This window comes from Acromyrmex echinatior, chromosome 3 (assembly GCF_024713525.1).
Source record: "Acromyrmex echinatior isolate Ae372 chromosome 3, ASM2471352v2, whole genome shotgun sequence".
Taxonomy (NCBI): Eukaryota; Metazoa; Arthropoda; class Insecta; order Hymenoptera; family Formicidae; genus Acromyrmex; species Acromyrmex echinatior.
Genome location: NC_141854.1, coordinates 18,625,704 through 18,652,149, shown reverse-complemented (window position 1 = coordinate 18,652,149; position 26,446 = coordinate 18,625,704). Strand labels below are relative to the sequence as shown.

General features: G+C 31.9%; 3 protein-coding genes and 1 long non-coding RNA gene across 11 annotated transcripts; 2 read left to right on the top strand and 2 right to left on the bottom strand.

Moving 5' to 3' along the window:
- Window positions 1–32: 32 nt before the first annotated feature.
- On the bottom strand, window positions 33–2,319 carry LOC147910313 (uncharacterized). The gene is made up of 2 exons (XR_015544348.1): window positions 1,774–2,319; window positions 33–442 (listed from the first exon to the last, which is right to left on the bottom strand). It is a non-coding gene; the product is annotated as an uncharacterized LOC147910313 (long non-coding RNA).
- A 159-nt stretch (window positions 2,320–2,478) lies between these two features.
- On the top strand, window positions 2,479–5,778 carry Not11 (CCR4-NOT transcription complex subunit 11). Its single transcript, XM_011061284.2, has 2 exons — window positions 2,479–2,617; window positions 2,860–5,778. Exon 2 carries the CDS (start codon window positions 3,101–3,103, stop codon window positions 4,466–4,468), a length of 1,368 nt encoding a protein of 455 aa, XP_011059586.1. The 5' UTR covers window positions 2,479–2,617; window positions 2,860–3,100; the 3' UTR covers window positions 4,469–5,778.
- On the bottom strand, window positions 5,779–16,827 carry Taf3 (TBP-associated factor 3). 6 transcript variants are annotated; one of them, XM_011061316.2, is made up of 11 exons: window positions 16,515–16,827; window positions 15,061–15,232; window positions 14,480–14,722; window positions 13,189–14,384; window positions 12,390–12,983; window positions 11,950–12,147; window positions 11,777–11,877; window positions 11,482–11,594; window positions 8,364–8,458; window positions 7,634–7,734; window positions 5,779–7,549 (listed from the first exon to the last, which is right to left on the bottom strand). In XM_011061316.2, exons 2-11 carry the CDS (start codon window positions 15,224–15,226, stop codon window positions 7,414–7,416), a joined length of 2,943 nt encoding a protein of 980 aa, XP_011059618.2. In that variant the 5' UTR covers window positions 15,227–15,232; window positions 16,515–16,827; the 3' UTR covers window positions 5,779–7,413. The 6 variants fall into 6 exon arrangements, with proteins under 6 accessions (XP_011059618.2, XP_087259922.1, XP_011059598.2 ...); XM_087403796.1 differs by having other exon boundaries at window positions 11,353–11,594; window positions 12,399–12,983; XM_011061296.2 differs by lacking the exon at window positions 8,364–8,458 and having other exon boundaries at window positions 11,267–11,594.
- Window positions 16,828–18,972: 2,145 nt separating this feature from the next.
- On the top strand, window positions 18,973–25,574 carry tra2 (transformer 2). 3 transcript variants are annotated; one of them, XM_011061335.2, is made up of 5 exons: window positions 18,973–19,169; window positions 21,608–22,096; window positions 22,936–23,150; window positions 23,258–23,355; window positions 24,661–25,574. In XM_011061335.2, the coding sequence occupies exons 1-5, from the start codon at window positions 19,155–19,157 to the stop codon at window positions 24,684–24,686; spliced, it is 843 nt and encodes a 280-aa protein (XP_011059637.1). In that variant the 5' UTR covers window positions 18,973–19,154; the 3' UTR covers window positions 24,687–25,574. The 3 variants fall into 3 exon arrangements, with proteins under 3 accessions (XP_011059637.1, XP_087259963.1, XP_011059647.1); XM_011061345.2 differs by lacking the exon at window positions 24,661–25,574 and adding an exon at window positions 24,095–24,614 and having other exon boundaries at window positions 18,974–19,169; XM_087403837.1 differs by lacking the exon at window positions 24,661–25,574 and having other exon boundaries at window positions 23,258–24,614.
- Window positions 25,575–26,446: the final 872 nt, after the last annotated feature.

Genomic DNA, 26,446 nt, shown 5'->3' with positions numbered 1-26,446 from the left:
GCGACAATAGGCGATAATCACTACAATTTGAATTTATTTTATCAAAATGAATTTATTTTAATCATACAATTTCCGTTCTGCACAAACAAGGATTCTCTAAAATCTTTTTTTGTATGTTTTTCTATCTACAGACATAATTGCAACAAATGCTGCACTAAATAATCGTTTCTTCCTAACCTCTTCTTGCTTTTTCATAATTTCTAAACATTTCTTTTGCCATTCAGTATTCCTGTATATATTTAACAGTGCAACTATACCACTCACTATACTTGACAGTAAAGGACATTATGATTTGGAGCAAAAAGAATTGTAACGAAAGTCAATCGTAATGTCTGTAATTACTACTTTTCATCGCGCATTCCATTTTCATGATAGCAAAAAAAAAACAGGGATTGATGAGTTTTGTTGCTAAGGCCCGGTTGTCCCACTTTTTAAATTTTACCTGTTGGGTAAGTAGCAAGATTAGCCAATCACATGTACGGAGATTGTCAGATTTATCTAACAAGTAAAATTTACCAAAAGATTGTTGCAAGTTTATTACGATAGCCAATCTGAAGCGTCGATTTCAAAATGCAAGCTTCAGATTGGCTGTCGCAACAAACTTGCGATCAGCTTGCAACTAATATAAAACCAGCTTAAGAAGAGCGATATCCAGAGCCGCCATGTTGCCGCGGTAATTTGAAGTTAGCGTTATGTTAATATTATTTTACGTATTTATAATATAATGAATTTGATAATAAAAATAATTCAACTTATATAATTTATAATAAATAATATATAAATATAAATAATTTATAATTTATAATATAATTTATATATATATATATATATATATATATATATAGGGTCATCTAAAAAGTATCCGCGGTACTTTGTCACTAGATATATGATCATCACACACATCTAGTGACAAAAAACCACGGATACTTTTTAGATGACCCAATATATATATATAGACAACACATAAATAAAATATAAATACAAATAATTTATAATTCATATAATTTGTAATAATTTATATGAATAAATACGACAATATAAATTGATAGACCTATGAAACATGATAGTCAGAATTTATCATTTGTTTTAGTTGATGATGAAGCGTTTCCATTAACGCGATACATGATGAGGCCATTCTAAAAGTGGCAAGTTCAATAGACGCAAAAATATATTTAACTATTGTTCAAGTCGAGCTTACAAAATCATGGAAAATGTATTTAGGTTACTGTGCAAGAATGCGAATATTTCGCAAACCAGTAATTGCTAGCATATTTACTGTCATTAGAATAATCAAAGCGGCAACATGTCTACATAATTTCATAATATCAAAGGAACTGGAGCAGCCACATGCGGAAAGAAAATATATAACATTAAATGTACTTGAATAGAAATTATATGTTACAAGTATGGAAGATGCAGGAACGTTTGGTAGAAACAGACCAACAAAAAGTACTTCTCAAATAAGAGATGATTTTACAATATTTTTTGAAACGTATGCGGTTCCATAGTAATGGAAGAAAGTTCTACAGAATAATTTTTAAAAAGATTAAGAAGTACAAATGTTTTTTATTATTCATTTTATTTAAAAAAAATATGCTACATAGACATTTCATGAAAAAATAAAATTAATGTGTCAAATAGAATGTAAAGTTGATTTATCACACTTTCGTATGTCAATATTTTTTGTAACCGTTATTTAAAGTATATAATTTTTATTAATTATGTATAATAAGGGTAAAATGGTACTCGGTGACACTGAGGTTGTTTACAAACCTTAATGGTTCTCTTGAGTTTATCAAAACTCATTCCCCTGTTATAGTCGAACGACAGGGGAATGTTCGACTGTAGTTGGTTGATTTTTACATTCTGATACGGATTAAACCCTCGGTGGAAACTAGGCCATTGTCTTTACACGCCTACTGACAGTTGTCGGTGTCGTTGCGCAGATATTAGAATTCGGGTCTGAGCATAAGAATTATCGGAACACTTACTTAGAGACTTGAATTGAGACGTAAGTAACGCACAAGCTTTGGTGTATGACGTACGATTTATTTCCATCTCTTGGAGACACGGCAATAAGTCGTACATGAAAGCTTGTGCATTACTTACATCTACAATTTAAGTCTAAGTAAATGTTACGACAATTCTTGTGCTCAGATCCTAAGGTTAATTTTACATTGCTCTTTCTTGCTGTTTGTCTCTTGCCTTTTTTAATCAATAAGACAAGAGACAAACAGCAAGAAATAGAAAACAAAAAGCACATTACAGAATTAGCCTTAGTAAGTGTTACGATAATTTTTGTCAGACTCTTCCTCTAGAGTTAAGACATAAAACCGGAAGGACGCCATTGCCGGGTGGCCGGAAACAACACAATTCTATCATGATTGATAATTGATAGACTGATTTCGCGTTTGCGCCTTCTACACATGAAACAGTTGCTCACATCAATTCACAGATTCACTACTCCATCAAAAGTATCTGCAAATGGCGGCGTTTAAAGGGACTTGAAATCTGACCAATTAGAGATCGATATCCCTTATGACTTGACTCCTTATAGAGGACTCTAGCAGATATTTTATATGGTGAAAAAGCTGCGCAACAACACTGACAACTGTCGGTAAGCGTGTAAAATAGTTAGGAGCCCGCACAATAAAAGGAACAGAGAACAGAGAAGAATTTCAACCTATCAGAAACTGTGTATTCCACAATATGTGATTTCTGATAAGTTGAAATTCTTATTCTCTGTTCCTTATTCCTTTTATTATGCAGAGTCCTTTACAGAATATAGACCCAGATTATCTCTTCCACCATGTGAAAAACTTTGTTTTGTACGTTTACAAACGGTCAGCTGTAAAACAGTTCCAGGTTCCGATGGATTGTTCGAAACTATTTCTAGAACTTTGTTTCAAAATAGAAGGGTTAAAAATATCCGTTAATTCTCTGTCCGTAAATATGTATATTTCCATGTAAGAGAGACAAAGAGAGAAACTTTTTAGTTTTCACTTTGTTTACATAATGTTACAATGACAGAGTGAATGTGAAGTCTCTCGTCGAAGAAAAGGCATACGATAACAAATATTTCGTTCACCACGTAGCAAGAATGGCACTTTCTTCGAAAGACATCGTGAAACTATTGGATCTCCTCAATGAGGAAAACTTGGACACCACCTTGGAGAACCTTTGCAATCAACTGCATCAGAGCTTCCCTAAGGAAGAGCGCTTTAACGTTGGAACAGTATTGCTGCTGCAGTTGCAGCAGGTTGATCTGCTGCCTAAGCACACTCAACGTGTTGTAGCATTGACGTTGCTGTTCGACTTGTATCGAGGAGAACCATTAGCTTCTACGCCTTTCGCTTCTGTATTTGTACAAATGCTAAAGTCTCAGGAAGACGTTAACAATGGAAGCTCGAAACTATCCAACCACACTGGTCACATACCGTTCCTATCGAATTGTGAGAAGAATCTACTTGTCAATTTGATGGGATATAATCAGAAGGATGTTATCAAGAAGACACCACGTCAGATTGTGGATGAATTCTCATTCTCCACAGTACCATCTATTGATCTGACCAATTTGCAACTGCAATTGGCGGAACATCAGTCCGAATTGCCAGCCGTTAGCAAATGTGGAAATCCTATAATACTACCTGACATGGATCACTCCAAAGGAACAGAATATGACGCGGCTACCGTTAGAAATATAATAGAAAACCTCGCTACTGGTGATCCACCCTTATGTAGGCAGAGTTATCGTCCAGAATTTCTGAGACTTGTACCACCGATTTATCATTCTATCAATGAGATTGCTTGGTTCCATATCACCGAACCGACTCAATTTACAGTCGAATATGATCCTAGCATGTGTGTGTCAAACTGTGTCAGCTTTGAGGCACGTAAACTCATGGGCAAAGCCTTCAAAAATGTTTTAACTTTGATGCAGCAACAAAACTTGATCAGTGAATTGGAAAAGGATCCGAAGCTCGTTTATCACATTGGACTGACACCACCTAAATTACCAGATCTGGTTGAGAACAATCCTCTGATAGCCATCGAAGTTTTATTAAAACTAATGCAGTCCAGCCAGATCACGGAATACTTTAGCGTGCTGGTGAACATGGAAATGTCCCTTCATTCCATGGAGGTCGTGAATAGATTAACTACCACTGTTGATCTACCGACGGAATTTGTACATTTATATATCAGCAACTGTATATCCACTTGCGAGACTATCAAAGATCGTTACATGCAAAATCGATTGGTACGACTTGTTTGTGTGTTTCTGCAATCCCTGATAAGAAATAAGATCATAAACGTGCAAGAACTATTTATCGAGATTCAAGCATTCTGTGTGGAATTTAGTCGCATTAGAGAAGCAGCCGCATTATTTCGACTCCTGAAACAACTTGAGTCTGGTGATACTGGTGGACTCAATGCTCCACCTGCAAGATGTAGAACTGACATGTGTTAAAATGTGTAATTATATTTATAAATATTATATAAATGAAATATTTATATAAAAAAAAATACAATTAAAAAATTAGTTAATTAAAGAACATGATAAAAATGTTTAATAGAAAATATTATTTTATATTAAATTCCAATTAGATGTATATTCTTTATACATCTAATCGGAAATGAAATCGGAATTGAAAGTTTATATTATTAATCCTTTATAGTCACTGGGAGTCCAGGGGATCCCAAAAAAGTTTTATATTTTTAAGATCTTTTTTTAAAACGAATTTAAACATTTATCCTAAGTTCAAGATACTCTTTTTACATCTTCGGCCGCATATTGTTCCTTGGACGTCAGCGATCTTAGCGATTTTTTTAAATATGTTAAAATTAAAAACTTTAAAAAGTCACTGCATTTTCATATTCTACAATGTTTAAAGTATGTTCAGTAATTTTTGTGATTTTAAGAAACAAAAGCCGTAAATATGGCAATCAATGAAAATGTTGGGATTATTTTGCTCCCTGTGTGACCAACAAAATTCTCAGGAGGTGACCACGAACAAATATTAACATATTAAGTGAAAATAGATTAAGATCTTGGTGTCTAATATTTAAATGAAACCTCAGTGTGATTGAATTGGTAAGACTCGTGAACTTTAGGAAATCCAAGTTCTCGAATTTCGGCCGAGATATTTTTCACAATAAATTCTTTACAATATTTTTGAAGATACTCATGCACAACAGTAATATTACATTGTTTGTCAATGTTCAACTTGTGATATTACATATTCCGGCTTCATAGTTTAGAACTATGTTTCAAACTTGTTCAAAATTAACAAATAATCGGTAAAAAACGCAATTTTGCTTGAATTGAAAATTCATACAAAAATATTATTAGACACTCTCCTTGATCAAACATGGTCTTCTTTACTCATTTGTGTTTATATTATTAAGTTATTATAATCAGAAAATATAAGTACAAATATTGATCATGTGTAAAAACACTATCAAATGTAACATATAATAAAAATATCATCCTATTTAATAAGACATATCGAACTTTTGTCTTGTTGAACATGTTGAATTGTCTTAAAAAAAAAAGGAAATCTTAGTTACAAAAATTCATATGATCTTAATGTTGTATGTAGGAATATAAGTTTCTTATATAAAATATTGAGAATAATATATTTGTATAAAATACTTCTAATCTAGAATTTGGCATACGTTATTTTTTTGTATTTTTTGGCGACATTATGTAAAACATTCTATTGTGTAATAAACAAATATCTTTCAATATATGTAAATAACGAATTTGTAATTGTAAAATTTTGACGTATTTGTATTTATTATATACCATACTTCAAGTACAAAAGAAACGAATTACAATAATAAATATCGCAATTGATACAATTTCGCTTTGTTCTCTAAACAAATATCTTATTTATTAATATATACACACACAACTCACACACACACACACACACACACACATATGTATACATACATACATTTCATGATGTTAATTGATGTATAATCGGTAAAATTTCGTTTTAATATTTATAGAAATGTTATAAAAAAATGAACAAAAATTTATTATATGCATTAAACATGCATATAATATGCATAAGTATGACAAATCTCACAAACTGTTACAATTATAAATGTTGACATGATAAATGTCTATTATAATTTAATACCTTCGTATAATTAATAGATATGATCCGATACAACTCGAACAATATTAACCATGGTATTAGCAATGGATCATGACATGGCGATAATCCACAAACCTGGCATTATTTAAATATTGTTTATAAACAAAATTATATAGATTGCAACATTTTGATTAACGTATGATTGACACAATTCTTATGAGTTGGCGTTTGGCCTTATTGCTGTTATTGAACTAACAAATAATTTTGTTTATTTTAAATCATCCTCGCAGACACACAATTTATATTACAAACATATCTCAGAGTTAAATAATATTTCACATCTTGTACATGCAACACAATTATAATACTACAAATTATTAATGCATAAATTAATGCATAAATGGAATAACTGCTAATATAACACAATAAAATCGCTATCAAAATAGTTTATTAATTTTACTTGCAAATTGATGTATATACCTTGTACATATCCATTGATCATATATTATATATATATATATATATATATATATATATATATATATATACACAAATGAAATATAATTATATCACTAATAAGAATTTATACACATAACTTATTATACATAACTGATTCATATACGCATTAAAAATGGACATTACTTTGCATTTTTCGAAGTGTCCTGCATATTTAATTTGCCAATATAACATAAGGCGAAAAATATATAATTTTACTTGAGCTAAGAAAATATACTACAAATTTGTCACATTGTGTAATAAACTACACAGCGTTTATGATACAGTACATAGTAGATGTATATAAAGTAGAAAACCGAAAAAAAGATCTGCTCAGAACCAGCACAGAGATATTCCATTAACGACATTTATTGGTATCTTAAATATTACTGACATATAATTTCTTATATTTTTCTTGTAATAATTAAAACACCGATAAACATCGTTACTACATTACAGAACAACCAACAAACGTAGAATGTTTGCATGCTGGCATAGAACAAAATCATTTACATTTGTCCCGTAGTTTACAAAATACAATTCCTGCTATATAATTCTAAACTACATTGCACGACATAACAATCTTCTACTTCTTTTTTACAGTCTTCATTTTTACTACATTTTTTGTAGTTTTCCCTTTAGCTGCTATCGATTTTGTTTTTAGCGGCTTGATTTGCATCTTAACATCACTCTTGGACACCTTTTTCGTTTTTATACTCTTCACTCCGTCTTTGTTATCTTTCGCTTTGACTTTGGTAATGCTTGGTATAATTACACCGGGTCTTATGCAGTTAGACCCGGTTGACTTATACTAGGCCGTTACTTTCACTTTCTTTTTTCGTTTTTTCTTCTTCTTATCGTGAAGTAATTCTTGTTTTTTCGCTATACAAAAGCGGCAATACCAATCCTCATCTTCAGCCGGTGGGACTTGCATACCAACACACACCCTGAAATATTAAAAAGATAGTAAGATTTTTGCTATTTTTATTAATTTCAACGTTATGCGATATAAATTATAACAAGTTATTTACCAATGATACCAAGCGTCACAATCATCGCAGCCGATCATTGGCGAGCCATCATCCTGGTTGCCGCATGCAGGACATATCCACACTTGCCGACCTCCTCGATCCTGGAACACTCATCTCAGAATAAACGGAATTCAACGAGAATTTTTATTTAAACCCAACCCATCTCTTACGAAATTCACTTTGGAGTTTTGGAAAATCATTCAAACATTTGCCAACGTTTGGATTCCTCAAATATTTATTTTAATGTGGAACATGTTTCTTGATAATGTACTGACTCTATGAGAATTAGTCAGTGGACTTCAAGTTAAGATATTTTGTCATGCTGTCCATGGACATTCCCTCTTATCATGAAGAAATATTTTAAGAAATAACAAAACAAAGATACTAGTAGCTTATAATACTTTCTTATAAAATTCCCTCTTAAATAATATGTGGGACTTATGTATCTCAATGAAATAATGATTTATGATAATATGAGTCGGAGATGAACTTGTCTCTTCTTTTTTAAATATTCGATACGCATCCTTTAAACCATATCCTAGCTTTTTATCTAAATCACTCCTATATATAAGGTAGCTAGCGTGCGCATTATTTCTGCATTTATATTTTTGCATTATACGTATCATGTTGCAACTAACGTATTATGAAGTATGAAAACTAATTATCCATAGCATCGGCGCACAGAAAATTTCTTGCAATGTTCTTTAAATGAGGTGTAAAGCGTACTCACCACGGTAGTGGTTGGTGTTGTAGGCAACACGTTCCTGCCATTTTCTTTGTCTTCTTTAGCATCATCCTTTTTAGGAACTGGATCTGCTTTCACCTCTGTACCGTTAAAACCGTCGGTTATATTCCTAACGGGTCTCTCATGCTAAATGTTTTTATGCAACGTGCAAATCTCATGCAATGGTTTGCTTTTTTACATTTTTTACTACATAACTTTCTTAATATTTTCTTTATTGTCTGTTAGTATATTACTAATAAATTATGTATCAATGATCGCAAACTATAAATGCATATATTCACTAATTAAATGAAGAGAAATAAAAGAAAAAAAATCATCATTATACCTTAAGTTAAGTAAATTCTTAATAAGATTTAAAAATAAGATGTAAGATGTCAGTAACTGATAAGATACATGCTCTCTAATGCTACTTAGTTAATAGTCAAGCGGCAAATTCAGTAGTGACATACAAGTCTTAATTGCATCTTGTAACTATTTGTACGTGAAGAATATATGTTTGCGCTAATATGACTGCATTTGCTAGAGAAGAGAAATTAATGAGAAGCATGGGCATATTATTAATTAATAAAAGAAAGATATACTATAAAAGAAATTACTTCTTTTAGCATATATGGAAAAATAAATTGTTAAAAATGAATTGTATATTAGTAACACACACTGGTACTACTCGAACTTTTACAGTGTATACTAATAAATGAAAAAAGTGGTAGAATTTACGGTAACAATTTAGTTGAATATATATTAATATTAAGGATATCCTGCGTTTTAAAGTTATTTCAATTAATAATCGATATCAATCGTGGTACATATATTTACAATAATGCCTCCATAAAATTTGCATTTATATTGTCAATGGATATTTGTTCATTAAATCTGTCAGAATATTATTTGTATAATTACATTATAATCGCTTAAATTTGTAATGATAAGAAGAGACAAGTATATCACATATATGTATGTATATGTATATGTATATATATGTATATATATATATATACATATATATAGATATATACATACATACACATACATATATGTATATATGAATCGTAATAGTTGATCTATGTAGAATATATGGATGATAAAATATTGACGATAAATGTTTTATTACTCTTAAAATGATTAAATAAATGTTCTAAGTTAATATTATTTATTGTTTATAAATAATTATGTCTATATTTGCATAAATGCAGCAATTCTATAAATGGCAAACTCAAGATGCAGCTACTCAGAAAAGATTGTATATTTAAAATATATATGTCAAATAAAAAAAATTATCAAATTTATTAATCAATATATTCTCTCTAGAGAATATTATTTCTAAGATTTTTTTCCATATTATATGTAAGTGTAAATAGTACTTTGTAACAGAGGTGGACTAGTCTACCAATCAATCCGACAAATGCCCGATGAGCCTGTTGTGATAAGCCTCCAAGAGCACAAGAAAAAGTGTGATAAGCCAACAAGAAAAAAATTGACAACGCTTTTCTTAGAGCCAATCATATATGGGTGATTCTGCTAAACTTTTTTGATGCTCTGGTTAATTTTGTCGATACTATTTAATTTTATGAAGTGCTATTATGTTTGAGTACTTCTTTAAGTAAATTGCTATTTATTATTATTTAAGTAAAACAAATAAATAAATATAAAATATACACAAACGTATAAATGAACGTATAAATGAACAAATAAATTGTTATTTATTTATTCATTTGATCATATGACACATCTAAAACTTATTATTTGAAATAGGCCCTTATTACCATTTAATTAATAATATTTTTTATTCCAGTCCGCCCCTGTTTGTAACATCTATTTTGTAACTTGAAATTATTCAAATTTAATATATTTATAAAAATATCTTTTCTGAAAAGCTTTCTGTACAAAATAAGTTTTGCGAGGCAGAATAGTAAAAATAGTAAAAATAGAATGGCAAAACAAGCGTTTAGATTCAATTTGTGAAAATTAAGAATAAAGAAATATTTAAGATTCAATATAAGAAATGAGCATTAAACTTAAAGAAAGTAAGTAATAATTGCAACATAAAATACACAGTAAGTCTAAATATAGCTATAAGAGAGAATGTGTACTACATTCATTATTTGGACAACATAACAATATATCAAAAAAGAGAGCGTGATTTAAGGGGAAAAGGGTAATATGATACCGTCACCACAAGATGTAAATGCATAGATAGCATGAACAGGAAATTGGAATTTTTGGATAGGTTCGTATTGAAAATAATATCGATGGGTTGGGTTCATCTCATTATATAAGATTAAAATGTCAATAAAATGTTTGCAATAACTTAAGACAAATTATTCTCAAATTTGTACAGGATAAGTATTTATAAAATTTTCCTTATAAAAATTAATTAAATCCAATTTAATTTACTTTCAAAATTTTATATGTTTCATTATCTATTAATTTTATTAATTTTTCATTTATAAAAGAATTTTTTTATACTTCCAGCAATGTTTTTATACAGAAATTAAATAGCTTTTCTTCTCTGTATAATTTAAAAACAGTCGAACAGGAGTGCTAATAAATTTCTGCGCTTTGAAAGAATATATTAGGTGTAGTAAAAAGAAATCCATTATTTTTCCAATAGATGGCTTTAGTAATCTGTATCTCGTCTACGCGTGATACAGATTACTAAAGCTATCTATTGGAAAAATAATGGATTTCTTTTTACTACACCTAATATTAAAAATTGTGTAAGCTTTATATGTTATTTTCTATGTAAATATTTTAATCATAAATTCAATTTACTTACTTTGTAAAATTTTATAAAGATTCCGTACAAAATATTTCCATTTTAAGATTTTGAATTATGATGTAAATTTCAGTGATCTTTAATATGTAAATATTATAAGAAATGTACTTACAAAATAATATGGTGGTTGTTGTGGCGGCACTAGAGGATTCGGGAGTTTAGAAGGATTGTCAAACTGAGGTGAAGGTATTGGCTCACTCTGAGATAGATTTTGGAAGTTAGATTTCTTTGCTCGAGGAACTGATGCAAGTGGCGCGCTAGTAAGAGAGAAACAGTCTGTAGGAAGAGCAAGGCTTCCATCTAATATTCCCTCCTCTGTTTTCTTACTTGCTGACTTTTGCTTCGGTGGTCGTGTTATCAATGCCGATATTTTCGCCAATTCTGGACTAGGTTCCCGCTTAATTTCTTCATCGGGCTTTTTCACAAGTGCTTTAATAGTGCTGGAAAAAATAATACAATTATGATTATCTGTATGTCATAACATAATGCAGTTACATAATATAATAAAAATCTTTCTTCGATAAATCGATTACACGTATTAAAAAGCTAAACAAATTTATATTACGATTACATTAAATGGCGAATACATATATTTATTAATAAGAATTTATTTATAGCTTACATTTTTTTCATAGGGGCATTATCTGGAGTTGCCGGTCTAGGAGAAGCTGTACCTAATTTTAACGTAATTTTTGGAACAGCTTCTGGATTCTTTTCTTCCTTCTGTAATAAAACATATATAATAATTTAATTGTTGTTATTTACTTTCATATATTAGAAAGATAATACAAATACCATATTTTTCTTATTTGGATCTTTCTCCTTTTTCTTTTCCTTTTTCTCTTTCTTTTCTTTGAGTTTTTCCAATTTCTCGCGCTTCTCAGTCTTTTCCTTCTTCTCTTTAACTTTTTCGCCTTTATCTTTATGTTTCTCTTTTTTATCCTTTTTCTTCTTTAACTTATCTTTCTTTTCTTTCTTATGCTCTTTAGACTTCTGAAAATGTTATAAATTGTTATATATATAAAAATATAATTAACATGTTCTATCTTAATCAATTAATCTGATAGCTTTTACATGCATATAAAAGTTATTAGATTCAGTAAGATAGAGCGTAGTAATTATGACATCAATGATAAATAAAAACATAATATCGTGCGTAGGAGTTATCTTTATCGGAATATTTAAAAAATATTTTTTAATATGATTGAGATATCTAACAAGATATGGTCTCCTACCGAATTTACCATATCATTCTTCTCTGTTTTCTCAGCTTTAAGATTTTTCAATGGTGGCATTTGCGCGACAGGTACTGTTGGTGTAGCAAGCGTAATTGGTGCGAGAGGTGCAGACACTATAGGCGGTGCAACGCCTACAGGCAGTACCCTCTCAGGTACTTTCATGAAAGGCAATTCTTTGTTTGGCTTAAACATTTTCGTAAGCTTACTATCCACCTTCTCTTTATCCGCCTTCTCATTTTCGACTAGAATCGACGGAGGCGTTAACTCGGCCGGCGGAGGAATCAGTGGCTTCTCACGTTCTATAGGTTTAATTTTGGACAATGGAAAATCTTCGGGCTTTATGGATGGATTGGAAAAACGCGGCGGTAATGGTAAATTGGGCATGGCGGGATGAGGACCCGGTCCACCTCGTCCGAGTGGCATTGAAAATCGCGGAAACATCGGAGGAATTAAACCAGGTGCCGAAGGAAATGGTGGGAAAAAGGGGAACGGAAGTGTGATCGGAAGAATAGGCTGTATTGGTTCGGGTGCCTGCGGTGTCTTGGGCCGATCCGGTATATCCAATTCTGTTGCATCATTCGAGAGTTTTATCTGAAAAACACCAGCAAGATATATTAATACTGAAAATTGGAAACATATTAAAAGAATGTAGCATTTAATCAAATTATTGCTGGAAAATAAAATTGATTTTACGATCGATAAAAAAAATTATAAAATTTGTATACGCAACTTTTTTACATATATATGTAAAAATTTTTACATATATATATTTCTAAGTAATGTTCTAAAATCTTACCTTTTTTGGACTGATACATTGTTTCGGATTCTTCAATTTAGGTTCTTTCTTTTTACTACTCTTCTCTTTCTTTTTCCGCTTCTGTTCCGGTACCGTGGGTACATTCAATTCGGGAGTTTTTGGCGTACTGGGCGTACCCGGCGGTGAAATATCAGCATCATCAAATATGTAAACATCCGATGATAAACTCTGCACATCTGCCAAATCACTGTCCGATTGTATGTGCACATCCGGTGTATGAGGTGTTTTCTTCTCTTCGCGTCCTCCTTTCGGCTCCGCGTCGTTTCGGTGTACGTGCTTGTCCGCATTTTCGACATCTATGATCAACTCTGGCGAATTCTCACGCGAATCCAGAATATCTTTGTATTTGTTCGGCTCCGTTATCTCTTTGTCTTTTTCTTCACGTGGTTTCGATATCTTCTTGAAGATATTTAGTTTCTGTTTATCCGGCTCCGATGGCAACTTGTCAACAGTTTCCTCCTTCTTTTCGACAGCGGGAGAGACGTCTATTAGCTCTGGTACCTTTTCGGTCTTGATTTTCGGTTGCGTTATTTTCGACGCCTTCGGACTACTGGTAGCTGATTTCGGTGACGCGATCTTCGGCGTAGGTGGCCTGCTACCACCTGTAAGTTCTTGTAACGTGGTAGACTGTCCCTTGCCACCGCCTGGCTTTAACGGCTTTAATTTGGCCAACTCTTTCATGCCGACTAATTTCTTCACTTTGCTCTCATCAATCTTGTCCGGCTTGAACAGTTCCTTCGCGCCTTTCTTCTTCTTGTTCTCTTTGTCAAGCTTACGATTCTCGGGAGCTTTCTTCACAACTTTCTTCGGTTTCTTATCAATCTTCAATTCGGGCGGTACCATCGGATAAGAGCTTGGTTGCGGTGAATCTGATCGAACTTGATGCGGTGTTCTCGCTTCGGGTAGCTTTCCTTCTCGCGCGGGTGATAAAAAACCAGAAGTGGTCATCATAACACTGCTTATCTCACGTAATGGTCTACCTTCCTCTAAAATTTTCGCACGCTTTACCATGGGACTTTCAAAAGACACCGGATCGCCTGGCCGTTTGAAAACCACCTGTGGCGACATCCTATGAGGTGACGCATTATTTGAATTGCCTGATGATGTTCCACTGCTAGATGTCAGATCTGCTGTACCATTCATTAAACTTTCATTCTTGTCAGGTATGTACTCCTCTACAATTATTATAAATTATAATAAAATGTAAATTAATATAAATTAGCATAATTTATTGCTAAAATTGTTGAATAAACACAATATAATTTATTACCTTCAGTATCTGGATACATAGCTGGTAAATGTTCATGTATGTGCACTGATCTCGTGACAACTTCACGACTACCCGGCTTTAAAAAATTTAAATGATTTTCACGTCGAATTGGATATTGTGGTACTTGTATAGGACATTGAACAGAATCTACATTTTTCACATATTCAGCTAATTCTTGTATATCAATATTCATATATTGAAATGTTAATCCTAAATCATCAAGATTCGGTTCTGTTCTTCCCACTATAAAAACATAAAAATATAAATTTAAGATTTGATGGTGCTTAAATTACTCAACAAGTATTACAATTTACTTTTATAATAATTATACAAGTCATTTAGTTGTCGATATTTACAAGAAATATTAAAAACGTAGATTTTAAATAATAATATCCAAAATATATTCAAATCTAAACTCTTATTCCATACAAAATATATAAAATACATAGAAAAAGGACAAATTTTGATAATACATATAATAGTCTCCATAGAATTGACTAATCACAATTGAATATTCCTCTATTACAATTGAGGGGAATATTTAACTGTTATTGATCAAAATTAATATAACAGTTACTCACAAACTTCGGCATATTGATGTGTGAGCTTTGAGATACGTAACAGATATTCCTGCAAAAGATCTGTTAGAAACTCCAATGGTGTAGAATTAATAGAATGCCATCCTATCGTCTGACAGATCTGAGCAACTACTATTTTTAAAACGTTTCGACTATATTCAGCTGACATTTTTATCTGCAAATCAATATTGATACATGAACATTTTGGTGCAGAGAACATTTTAATCTATTGCCTTACAATTACATGTTACATTTAACAATATATTCATACAATTATATTCATGGTAAAACAAATTACAATAGAAAATAAACTTAATTTATTTGTTTTCCATTTTTTTATATGAACAAGTTTATGTAAGTTCCAGTTTTCTAAACGTTTGTTCCTACTATTAGTTCCTATTATCGGAACTAATCAATACTGGATAATAAGATAAATGAATCTCTACTTTAAATATTTGAGAATAATCTAAAAACTATTTGATTATCAGAACTGTCTTGTCCAATGAGAAATTTGGACAAACAAAGTTTCTGTTGCATATTTGTAGTAATATTGATATACAATGTAGATCAATTCAGAACATTCATTTTAAAAAACAACAAATTTTTTGTTTTTATCACATTTTCTTTGTCAAGATTCTTAATGTTATATTATATCTAGAAATTAAGTTCAGATCTTTTGTTCAACAAGTAATTGCTTTAATACTGAGCTACATTCAATATCTCATATATATATATATATATAGTATATTGAGTTGACATATAAAAATATACATTATTCATAACTTTATTGCTTTAGAATTTCTTTTATGACTATGGATAATTATCAGTTGAATTATTAAGATAAATGTTCTATTAGCCAAATTAATCATAATGATAGAACATTTATCTTAATAATTCAACTGATAATTATCCATAGTCATAAAAGAAATTCTAAAGCAATAAAGTTATGAATAATGTATATTTTTATATGTCAACTCAATATACTAATTACATAGTAATTCATTTATAAAACAGAGTAAAATCAAAGCAATACATATATAATGATATTTAAAGTACATTTCAAAACGTTCTCTTTGAGGAAAATTTTGTTTGAAATATGTAATAGATATAATATATACTATAGTATACAAAGTGAAATCTTCCTTGGAAAGTACATTTCGGAATGTAGCCTTCGAAATGTAGACAGACTCGATATATACTTAATTATCGAAAAAAATATTGTTGGCGCATAAAAAATTGTACCGTTACTGCCAACAGTTATCGCTATCTCGCGCGCACAGTGCTAGCCGGAATGACCATGACGATGCAAAGACCTCGTACATTGTAAATATAAAGTTTCATCGGCGACAGGTACGCAGATTCATTGCAGATTTGGAGGCGAACGATCTCCAGATATTTTAATTCGCCACAGACTCAAAGGAAAATCGGATTGTGATAGAAGACAAGTGTTCTCTCACCTAGATATGGATGCGATAGATTTAGTTTTCTCAATCGAACATAGTTGATATATTCAACTTCAACATGGACTTCACTTGACATTCAGAATTCACAAGAAAAAACTCGTTCTTCGTGAAACGCGTATTGCAAGAGTCCTAGAGTCATGCCAAGTCACGCTAACTACGACCATCATTCCCACAACCCATATTCTACCCGCACTGCTCATAGACGCAATCTACCACCTTCTACTACTTCTACCATCTTCTATCTTTTACACACTTTCACCTTCCAATTTCCAAGCCGTCATTTAGGTTACATTAGGCGCATTCAAGGCGGACAAAGCTGCTGGCCTTTTCGCCGAGTAATTGAATATGATTGGTTGGATCTGTAAGTAATAACCAATAATATTCATTTGCTCTGTAAGGCCTAACCGATTTGTCGACTTGAGCGCACCCATTCAAAAACTTCAAACTTCAAAAGTGAAGTGATGAAAACACATACGCAAATAAGGGGCTCCGCACAATAAAAGGAACAGGGAACAGAGAATAAGAATTTCAACCTATCAGAAACTGTGTATTTCACAATATATGATTTCTGATAGGTTGAAATGAATGGAAATGGAAATTTTTATTCCCTGTTCCCTGTTCCCTTTTTATGTGAAGCTCCTAAAGATTTTGTGATCGCTTGTAGTATCATTTATCCTTGTTTAATATTTGACAAACAACAAGGACTTTATCAATAATGCTTACAGAGATGCATTCCAAAAATATTGTACTTGTCGACTTCAAGTAGAGAGCGGTTCAATTGGGTACTGTAGCAATTGTCTACTGTTAGTCACAGTGATTTCTGCCTAGGGAGTTTTTTTATTTTTTTTTAGCGCTGTGATTGGCTTGTGCGCAATTGGATCGTAGGTAATTGCAAGCCTCTCCTCCGAGTATGGGAGAATGGTTGCGTTCAGCAGAATATTTATTGTATTTTGCAATTGTTGAAAGTTTCTTCTTCGCTCTAGGCTGCGTTCGGATTCCCACCTGGGTGCTTCTCGGATATCATCCTTGTTGTTTATTAAACGTTGTTTATTAAACAAGGATGACATAACATCCGAAAAGCACCCAAATAGGAACCCGAATCCGAGTATGAATCATAAAACTTTATCTCTAAGATGGAAAGTGAAAAGTGAAAATTTTCTCCATTAACTGCAGTGGTTAAAATTTTCATTTTTTACTTCTTATCCTAAGGAAAAAGTTGAGCATTTCTCTGTCGTTCGACCGTAACAGGGGAATATTCGACTGTAGTTGGTTCTTACATTCTGATCCGGTTTAAACCCTCGGTGGAAACTAGACCAATGGGAGCATTCAACAAAGTGGCTAACCTGCTGGCCAAACAATTAAACATGATTAGTTGGATCTACTGGAAAGGTTGGAGTCCTATGAAATATATTTATTGCGTTCCCGCGTAACCAATCAGAAGTGATCTTCTGTTGTGGTTTCGCGTTTATGGAAAGCTAGTCACACTTTTCGTAAATCCAGTTTTTATATTAGTTGCAAGCTGATCGTAAGTTTGTTACCAGCCAATCTGGAGCTTGCGTTTTGAAATCAACGCTTCATATTGGCTATCGCAACAAACTTGCAATCGGCTTACAACTAATGTAGAACCGACTTAACAGTAATCGTAAACGTAACGTAGATTTTCGACTAATCACGTTACTCGATTCGATCCGTAATCATAACCATAACGATTGAACAATGCGATCGAAACCTTACTATTACTGTTATGGAAAGTGTATAACTAACTTTACTGATTATTGATTGGTTACGCAATATGTGGTAAATACACCTCATGGGACTTCAGTCTAAGAATCAATCATGCTCATTCGCTTAGCAAGCGTGCCTAGTCGCTTTATCGTCTTGAACTCGCCCGATCTGAAGCGTGAAGGGCTCCGCACAATAAAAGGAACAGGGAACAGAGAACAGAATATCAATCATGGAACCTTTTTTTCACATGAAAAGTGAAAAGTGAAAAGTTTCTCCGTTAATTTCAATAGTAAAAATTTTCACATTTCACTTTCTATTTTAGGGATAAAGTTTCATGGTTGATACCCAGAGAATAAAAATTTTAACCTATCAGAAATCATGTATTGTGGAATACACAGTTTCTGATAGGTTGAAATTCTTATTTTCTGTTCTCTGTTCCCTGTTCCTTTTATTGGAACTTAAATTTTCACGAGCTGCTCAAACCAATTGTTTCAGCGACAAAAAGGATCACGTGGTCAAAATTGACGAATATCAAGCGTTTATTTTAATCACGTGATCCTTTTTGTCGCTAGAACAGCTCGTGAAAATTTACATTCACTTTTAAAATGAAACATCGGATTGGCTATGAAGCAATAAGCTTCTGCGCAATCTGCGACTCGCGTTCTTGGTTTTATGTAAATCGGGCTTTACGCGTCGCCGTTGCTGTGACGACGTCGCCGGATGTTGGTATGTTCATTTGCGTAAGTCTCGGGTCCGGCGTTTCCTGTCTGACGAGAGTGACTCCGGAGTCCGGCCTTTGCTGGCTTCGCCATATTATTGTCGTGTCTGCGAAGATACGCATCTACAAGTTTGTGAAGAAGCATCTTGATCTTTATACGACACAAATTCACCATTTGAGAGACATCGGCGATGAGCGATATCGAGGTGAGTATATAAAATTACACATCTTTGCATAACTCTCACGTAAGTTGCGATGAAGTAACGTAATTCGGCATAGCCGAGTTATCGATCCAGCGACGCAATTCTACTTCCAGCCATTATCAATCACCACGCAACGTACGCAACAACTCGGCACACTTCTTTTGCTTCTGTTAATTGCGAAATATCTTTTGGAGTAAAGTAAAAGAAAACAAAAAAGAATTCCCGATTATTTGTATATTTTCTCCAACGATTGTAATCTCGACAAAGGAGCTTTATAAGGTTATAAACGTGAAAAGCTGAATCGCGATTGGTCGATCACGTTCACATGTTTATTAAAATATATTGTTATCATTGATAGCGTTCGTTATAAAGAAAATTGAATTGTGTTATGATATAATATTGCTCATTTGCTACATTATAACTAAAAAATTGTCATCTGTTAATCGCTAAAAAAAAAGAACATATTTTATTTTTCTACAATCAGCTATTATATAAAAATTATACATTTTAAAATTATTATTACACAATTTTAATGATAATTAAAGTTTAGTTTACTTCATTTTTAGTTTACCATTTCAACCTTCTTGTCTTTATATGTGTACTTTATTTTGTCTCTGAACATCTTAGAGAGATGATCACATTCAATCTCATGACATTGCCTAATAGATAACATATCATTTTGACACACATAAAAAAGTATTTCTCAATTTATCTGTGACTAAATATTATATTTAATATATATAATGTATGACGGTACTTCACACTTTCTCTTTCCGCATTAATGACTCTAATGTACATGTCTTAAAATATTAGATTTTTTTTTTGCCTTTTTATTTTTATTACTTGCGACTCGTTTTGTACCTTTCTTTTTATTATTTGCGATTCGCTTTGTACTTCTCTTATTATTTTTATTTTGTATTCCTGTGGTAATTTATAATTACATTTTGTACTTTCTAACAGAAACATGTTCGTCCTTCTACATACACAATCTGGAGGAATACATTGTCGATTATAACTTTCATATAACTTTTATTTTATATTGGAGCGAGATTTATATTTAATACTGCGATCGAGAGCGAATTTTAATTTTTATATATCATATCCATGTAATATTTCTATAGTTATTTTTGCTTCATTGAAAATGATCCGGGATGAATGAACAGGGATCAAAATGTTTGTATTGTTTACTTGTTAACAGTCAAATTAAATTTCATACATGTTTTATTTTATTTTTTCTGTTTCAAAATAATTTTGTTATTTTATGATAATTGTCTTAGACCCTTTGTCTTTCTGTTTGTTTTAATTTATTGAGCCTTATTACTTTTATAGTTTAATTAAAGTTTACTTTCTTGTTTTTGTAGTGGCCATGTGTAGTGTGTATGTATGTGTATACTTGACTAAATTTATATAGGCAAATACATGTATTATGATAAAAACGATTTTTTAAAGAAAGGCTTTATTTAATCTAAAATTCAATCTACAAGAAAGTTTAATCCTTATTGTTATATTTTGAAGAGTTAGAAGTTGTCTTTAGACTAAGTTTATATCATTATTGAAGAACTTAATTCCATCCTTGGAATCATTGAATGCTTCAGCATTTTCTATCCACAGATTTATTTTAAGTTTTAATTTCATTTGACTATATTTAATTCAACATTTTAAAAAATATACAAAATATAAAAACATTTAATATTTAATTTAACATTTAATTTTTTTATATTATTTATTTAATATTTTATATTATATTAAATACAATATATTCTTATAATTGCTTGTAATTTCAGTAGTCATGTGAATACATGGTGCATCTTTCGTATACAAAAAAAAAATAAAAAAAGATATTCACATGCCTACTGGAATTGTAAGCAATTATAGGAGTGTATTGTATTTAAATAATATACAAAATAAATGTTAAATTAAATAATGAATATTTCTATAATGTTTTTTTAATGTTAAATTAAATACATTTAAATGAAATTAAAATTCAAAATAAATTTGTACATAGAAAATGCCAGAACGTTCGATGTTTCCAAGGACAGAATCGAGTTCTTTTGTTACAAGAAAAAATAAAAGAAGGTATTAAAGAATGTATTTCGACACCTGAGCCATAGAAAGTATTATAGCGAGAAAAACATGAAGAAAAGTTTAAGAAATGAATGAAGAGCGGTCTATTTCGCATAAGGCGTGAAGATCGGTCTATGTCGGAATGCATACGAAGTATGGTTTATATCAAGAAAATGGAAAGAACGGTTCAATTAATGAATACAGAAATATCATAAACATATTATATTTATATTTTATGTTTTTAATATTTAATTTCTCAAATTATTAAGGAAAATTTTTCAATTAATTTAAATTTTTATGTAATGATAATTCAATTTTCAGATCTCTATATATCTATACAATACAATTTTATAATAATGGTTGTTTGTAATTTACAGAGAAGTGGTAGTCGTAGTGCAAGTCCGCGCCGACCACGAACTGCAGACGGTGGCTTAAGAGATTCACGATCACACTCGAGATCGCGTAAATCACGCGAGCGGAAGGACAGAGAGGTCAAATATTCGAGGTCCCGTAGTCGCTCTGCATCACGTGGACGAAAGTCGTATCGTGGCAGCAAGTACACCAGTGTTGGTCATCGTAGCAGCCGCAGTCGAAGTCGCTCACCATACCGCGGTGGTCGTTATTCTCGCAGTAGATCTCGCTCATACTCACGATCGCGATACTCTCGCGATCGACACGTGTATCGTTCACACTCGCGCAGCCCAATGTCATCTAGACGACGACACATCGGCAATCGAGACAATCCTTGTCCTTCCCGTTGCCTAGGTGTTTTTGGACTCTCCATTTTTACTACCGAACAGCAAATTCAACATATATTCTCAAAATATGGTCCAGTAGAACGAGTACAGGTCGTTATTGATGCAAAGGTAATGTAAAATTGATGTATATTTATGTATATACATATATGTATATTAACACGTTCCGTACGAAGCCAATAGTGAGTGATTTAACCACTATACTGCGTAAGTCACAAATGACTTACGATATTTTTATTTGCGTTTGTTATATTTGTTAAATAACATGTATTTTGTAATATACATTTAAAAAATTACAAAGATTATAAAGTAGAAGATTTAATGTACCAATATTATAACATATATGATATAAAAAATTATAATTAGTTCCTTTTTATAGTCAAATTATCAAATGGCCTTTGATAACTGGAAAATGGAAACTTTAATATGACTTGCGCAGTACAGAATGTGTTTAAGGGTCTGTTCTTTATCAGTTCGTTGAACTGCACTGAAACTTTCTTTTCCACTTTTTGCTAAATACTTCAATATGTACCTATTTTAAACACATAGGCATATATTAGTTATAAAGAACCGACCTTAATGCAACAGTTTATTATTTCCCATAAGTATTTATATTGGGGAACAGTAAAATCATGCCAGAGATTTAGAACGTTCATACTTAAGAGACACATGATACGTTAAAGGCTTCTGGCTACACAATTACATTTAGATATTTATTAGGTGTTGGAATTAATTCGTAGCGTTTTACAAGTGATGGGAAGTACTTTCATTAATGTATTTTTTAATGCTCATGTGAAATAAATAACATTCTTTCATTAAAAACGCTACGAATTAATTCCAACACCTAATAGGTTTATATGTGAATTAGAAAACAATAGTGAAAAATCAATTTAGTAATAGCGCGATTTAATGGCGACGCTATAATATTACATATATGTCATTTATTACAGACTGGACGTTCTAGAGGATTCTGCTTTGTATATTTTGATACATCTGAAGATGCTAAAGTGGCTAAAGAGCAATGTACCGGTATGGAAATCGACGGGAGGCGAATTCGCGTAGACTTCTCTATCACGCAACGTGCCCACACCCCCACTCCAGGAATATACATGGGAAAACCTACGCATCTGCACGACAGAAGTTGGGACGCACCGAGGCGTAGAGAGTAAGTCTTGTCTACTTTTGGAATAACACACGTGTTTCAAAAAGATAATTGACATGTATTGCATATTGTTCTTTTTTGTTGTTTTTTTTTTAATATGGGAACAATAGGGTTAGCTACAGAGGAAGCTATCGTCGCTCACCCAGCCCATACTACAGTCGCCGACGTTCACGTTACGACCGTTCTAGATCGCGTTCTTATTCACCGCGTAAGTATAACCTCTTTTTTAATTTACGTTGTAATATAAGCTGTCTACATGGATATGTGTCTCATCCCTGTATCACGTTAAAACACACGGTGTAAACATATCTATATAACTGCAAATTATCTAGCAAAATCTTCATATTTTCATAATTTATCGCACAACCGTGTTTATTGTAATGTTGTTTCTCTTCACTTGTTTATTTTACCGAACACTACACGAAAATATTATATGAAGAAAAAATTCGCATGTTTTACGATATTTATTTTTCTAGAGAAAGACACAATTTCTCATCATCTTGTTCTATTATGGCCTGGCATTTTGCTGTGTCATATCTATGTTAATTAACTGCTTTCTTGAAGATAGTTGAAAATTATGAAATCTAAAAGAAATTAATATATTGCATTAAATATTTATATATACAAAAAAATTCTATCTTATCTCAATATTTATTATACGAATGACAAATCAAGAAAATGATTTTGCACATATCTTATTACATTGAAAAGAGTCGATCAGCAATTTATGTAATATTTCTTCTGGATTCATATTTTCGTAGACCGCTTATATTTCTAATTAAAACGGTAATATCAGTTGGATTGCAAAGTAAGTATTTAAGTTAGCAAGAAAACAGCAGAAGAAGGCATCAGAGATATGCGCTTGATAAATCGTACGGTAGTAGCTAAGCAGCAATCCGTAACTTCGTAAAACAATCATGGTTTTTTTGTTGCTTAATGAATTTCAGGTCGATATTAAATCAGATGAAGTGATGCGAAGCCAGGCCTTTCGGAGATGACCCAAATATTTCTTCAACGGGTCAAAATTATGAAATTAACGAAATCGCATTATATTACTATTCTTACCTTACCCAGTTCTGCATCGTATGCGATCTCACAGGCGTTTAAATTACAATACCATAATAATATCATTAAGACTATGGATTAAAAAAAGTATAAAATGTAGCCGAATTTAGCATACTGCACGAAAACCAGTAAGGTTAGAATAGATGTAAAACCTTATTTTCATAAGTTTATAAATTTATATTGCTTCCTTTTATGAAGATAAGGTTTCAATTGTGTAAAGCCTATAATGTGAAAGCTGGAATATAATTGAGCGCTCGAAATTTGCAATCAGTCTTTAGCTTACAGTTGTATTCCAGCCGTTGGATAGAATCTTTTAAAAAAATGTGGAAAGTTTCTTAAAAAAAATAAAGTAAACCTAAATAAAGAAAGCAAGAAAACGAAAACAAAAAAGAAAAATAATAAGTTTCGAATAAAAGTAAGTTCTCTAACCTGTTTGTTTGTTTATAAGGTTTTGAATCAAGAGGTATTGGATGATAGAGGGAAGTTTGAAGTTTCACTCTCAAAAAATGAGTTTTGAAAAGTCAAGACAAGATATTTGAAGAACACGTTTATCTTGCTCACATTGTCAAGAGTCAGAAGGTTTTGTCGGTTGCTTGTGACAAAGAATATGATCTGCAATTCATTTCCGGCTGAGAAGCCTCAAGCCTAGAAGAAAACTTCAAGTAATGCAAGCCCGAAGACAGAATCGAGTTGATCGTCAAACCCCCGACCGGGACACAGGTTATTTGGTTGGGGGTGAAAACAGGGCCGAAGTGTTTCCGAAAATATTGAAGAAGTTCATCGAAAATCTTTCGTAGAATAGGGACGAGCGTAAGGTGCTCCCAGACCTTTATACCGATCATATTCTTTATCAGTTGGTTTGGTTGCCACACGCCATTTTATTCGCTCTAGAGAGAACTGCATATATATAATATGCTTATATGCAAAAACCTCTATATATGCATGCGTGAAAATAAAGATAAAAGTTCGCATACTTCCTTTATGACATCCTCTCCCTCCACCATCCTGAGACCTCGGTTTCCTTCAAGAAGACCTCATTATTATGAATTTTACCTATCTACTGATAATTAATAGAACTTCATCGTAGCAATTTATCAATAAATGTTGTTTCTGCCACGCTCAACTTTGGTCCCTCTCTTTTTTGTGGTTTTTTTTACATTGCGAAGTTTGGTGCGTAATACGCGAGTCGCTTTTTACTTTAGGGTAAAAGTAATATTGCGGATCGATTGATCCTTTCCAATACCCTGCGTGTTATTATTGCCTTTGCAAACTTTTAGGTCTTAAATTTGTAGTATGTAATAGAAGTATATTTGTCGGGACTTTATCTGAAATTTAATGCTAATAAAAGCTTCCAGCAAAGAATGCGCCTTTTTTAGATTTTCCAATTCCCATGGGTCGTCATTTATTTCTACAAAACTTTGTGTTTATGCAATGGTTGCATTCGTTGGTACTCGAATTCGTTGGTTCTCGTAATTCAGTTCTTCACATTCTGAAACTAAAAACTGTCGATCGCGATCGTTCAATGAGTTCATTGTGGCTGACAGATATCTCTAGAGATTGATTCAAGTAAACGTAAGTAATTATTACGATTGGAAAAAAAACCAACAATTGAGACGCAAGCTATCAATATTTATACTTTAGTAAATACCAAATTAAATTTATGAAATTTTACATTTATTATTTTTCCAAGTTTGTCTAAATTTTAACTCTCATTTCTAGCATGTCTCTCATGTTTATGAATCCAATAAACTTGCGCCTATGAATGTGGTTTTACGACAAATTATGATAAATAGATTCTTGGTATACATGGAGGATTTTTGATCTTACGGGTCAAAAATATTTTATAAATATAGAACTGTCTGGAATTCATATTTTTACTAATTGATTTAAAAATTGTGATCGAGTTTAATAAATCACGAACCAATGAGACATAAAATCTAAATAATATGTATAATAATAGACTAGAAGAGTTATCAATCTTTGCAGTTGATGATATATTTTTTTGGTCTCTTGCTTATTTAAATAAAAAAAAAAAAAATATATATATATATATACATATATACACATTTAAATAGCGATAAAAGATAAATATGAGAGTATCTATTATTTTCGGAAAAATGGCAGTAAAAAATACTGCAAGCTAATTTCTACATCACGTTTTCCTATTGAATAATTGAAATATTTATGTGAAAATAGTTCTTTTAGTTGAACTTCTTGTACAGTTCATCTTTGCT

What these genes read in the sequence shown, in the direction of transcription:
- Not11 (XM_011061284.2), top strand. Translation starts at nt 3,101, where the DNA reads ATGGCACTTTCTTCGAAAGACATCGTGAAACTATTGGATCTCCTCAAT.
- Taf3 (XM_011061296.2), bottom strand. Translation starts at nt 15,226, where the DNA reads ATGTCAGCTGAATATAGTCGAAACGTTTTAAAAATAGTAGTTGCTCAG. An exon ending in ATCCAAATAAGAAAAATATG is followed by an intron (nt 11,878 to 11,949) that starts GTATTTGTATTA and finishes GTTTTATTACAG; the next exon opens with AAGGAAGAAAAGAATCCAGA. An exon ending in AACAACCACCATATTATTTT is followed by an intron (nt 7,735 to 11,266) that starts GTAAGTACATTT and finishes TGAGTGTTCCAG; the next exon opens with GATCGAGGAGGTCGGCAAGT.
- tra2 (XM_087403837.1), top strand. An exon ending in AGGTCGTTATTGATGCAAAG is followed by an intron (nt 22,097 to 22,935) that starts GTAATGTAAAAT and finishes CATTTATTACAG; the next exon opens with ACTGGACGTTCTAGAGGATT. An exon ending in GACGCACCGAGGCGTAGAGA is followed by an intron (nt 23,151 to 23,257) that starts GTAAGTCTTGTC and finishes TGGGAACAATAG; the next exon opens with GGTTAGCTACAGAGGAAGCT.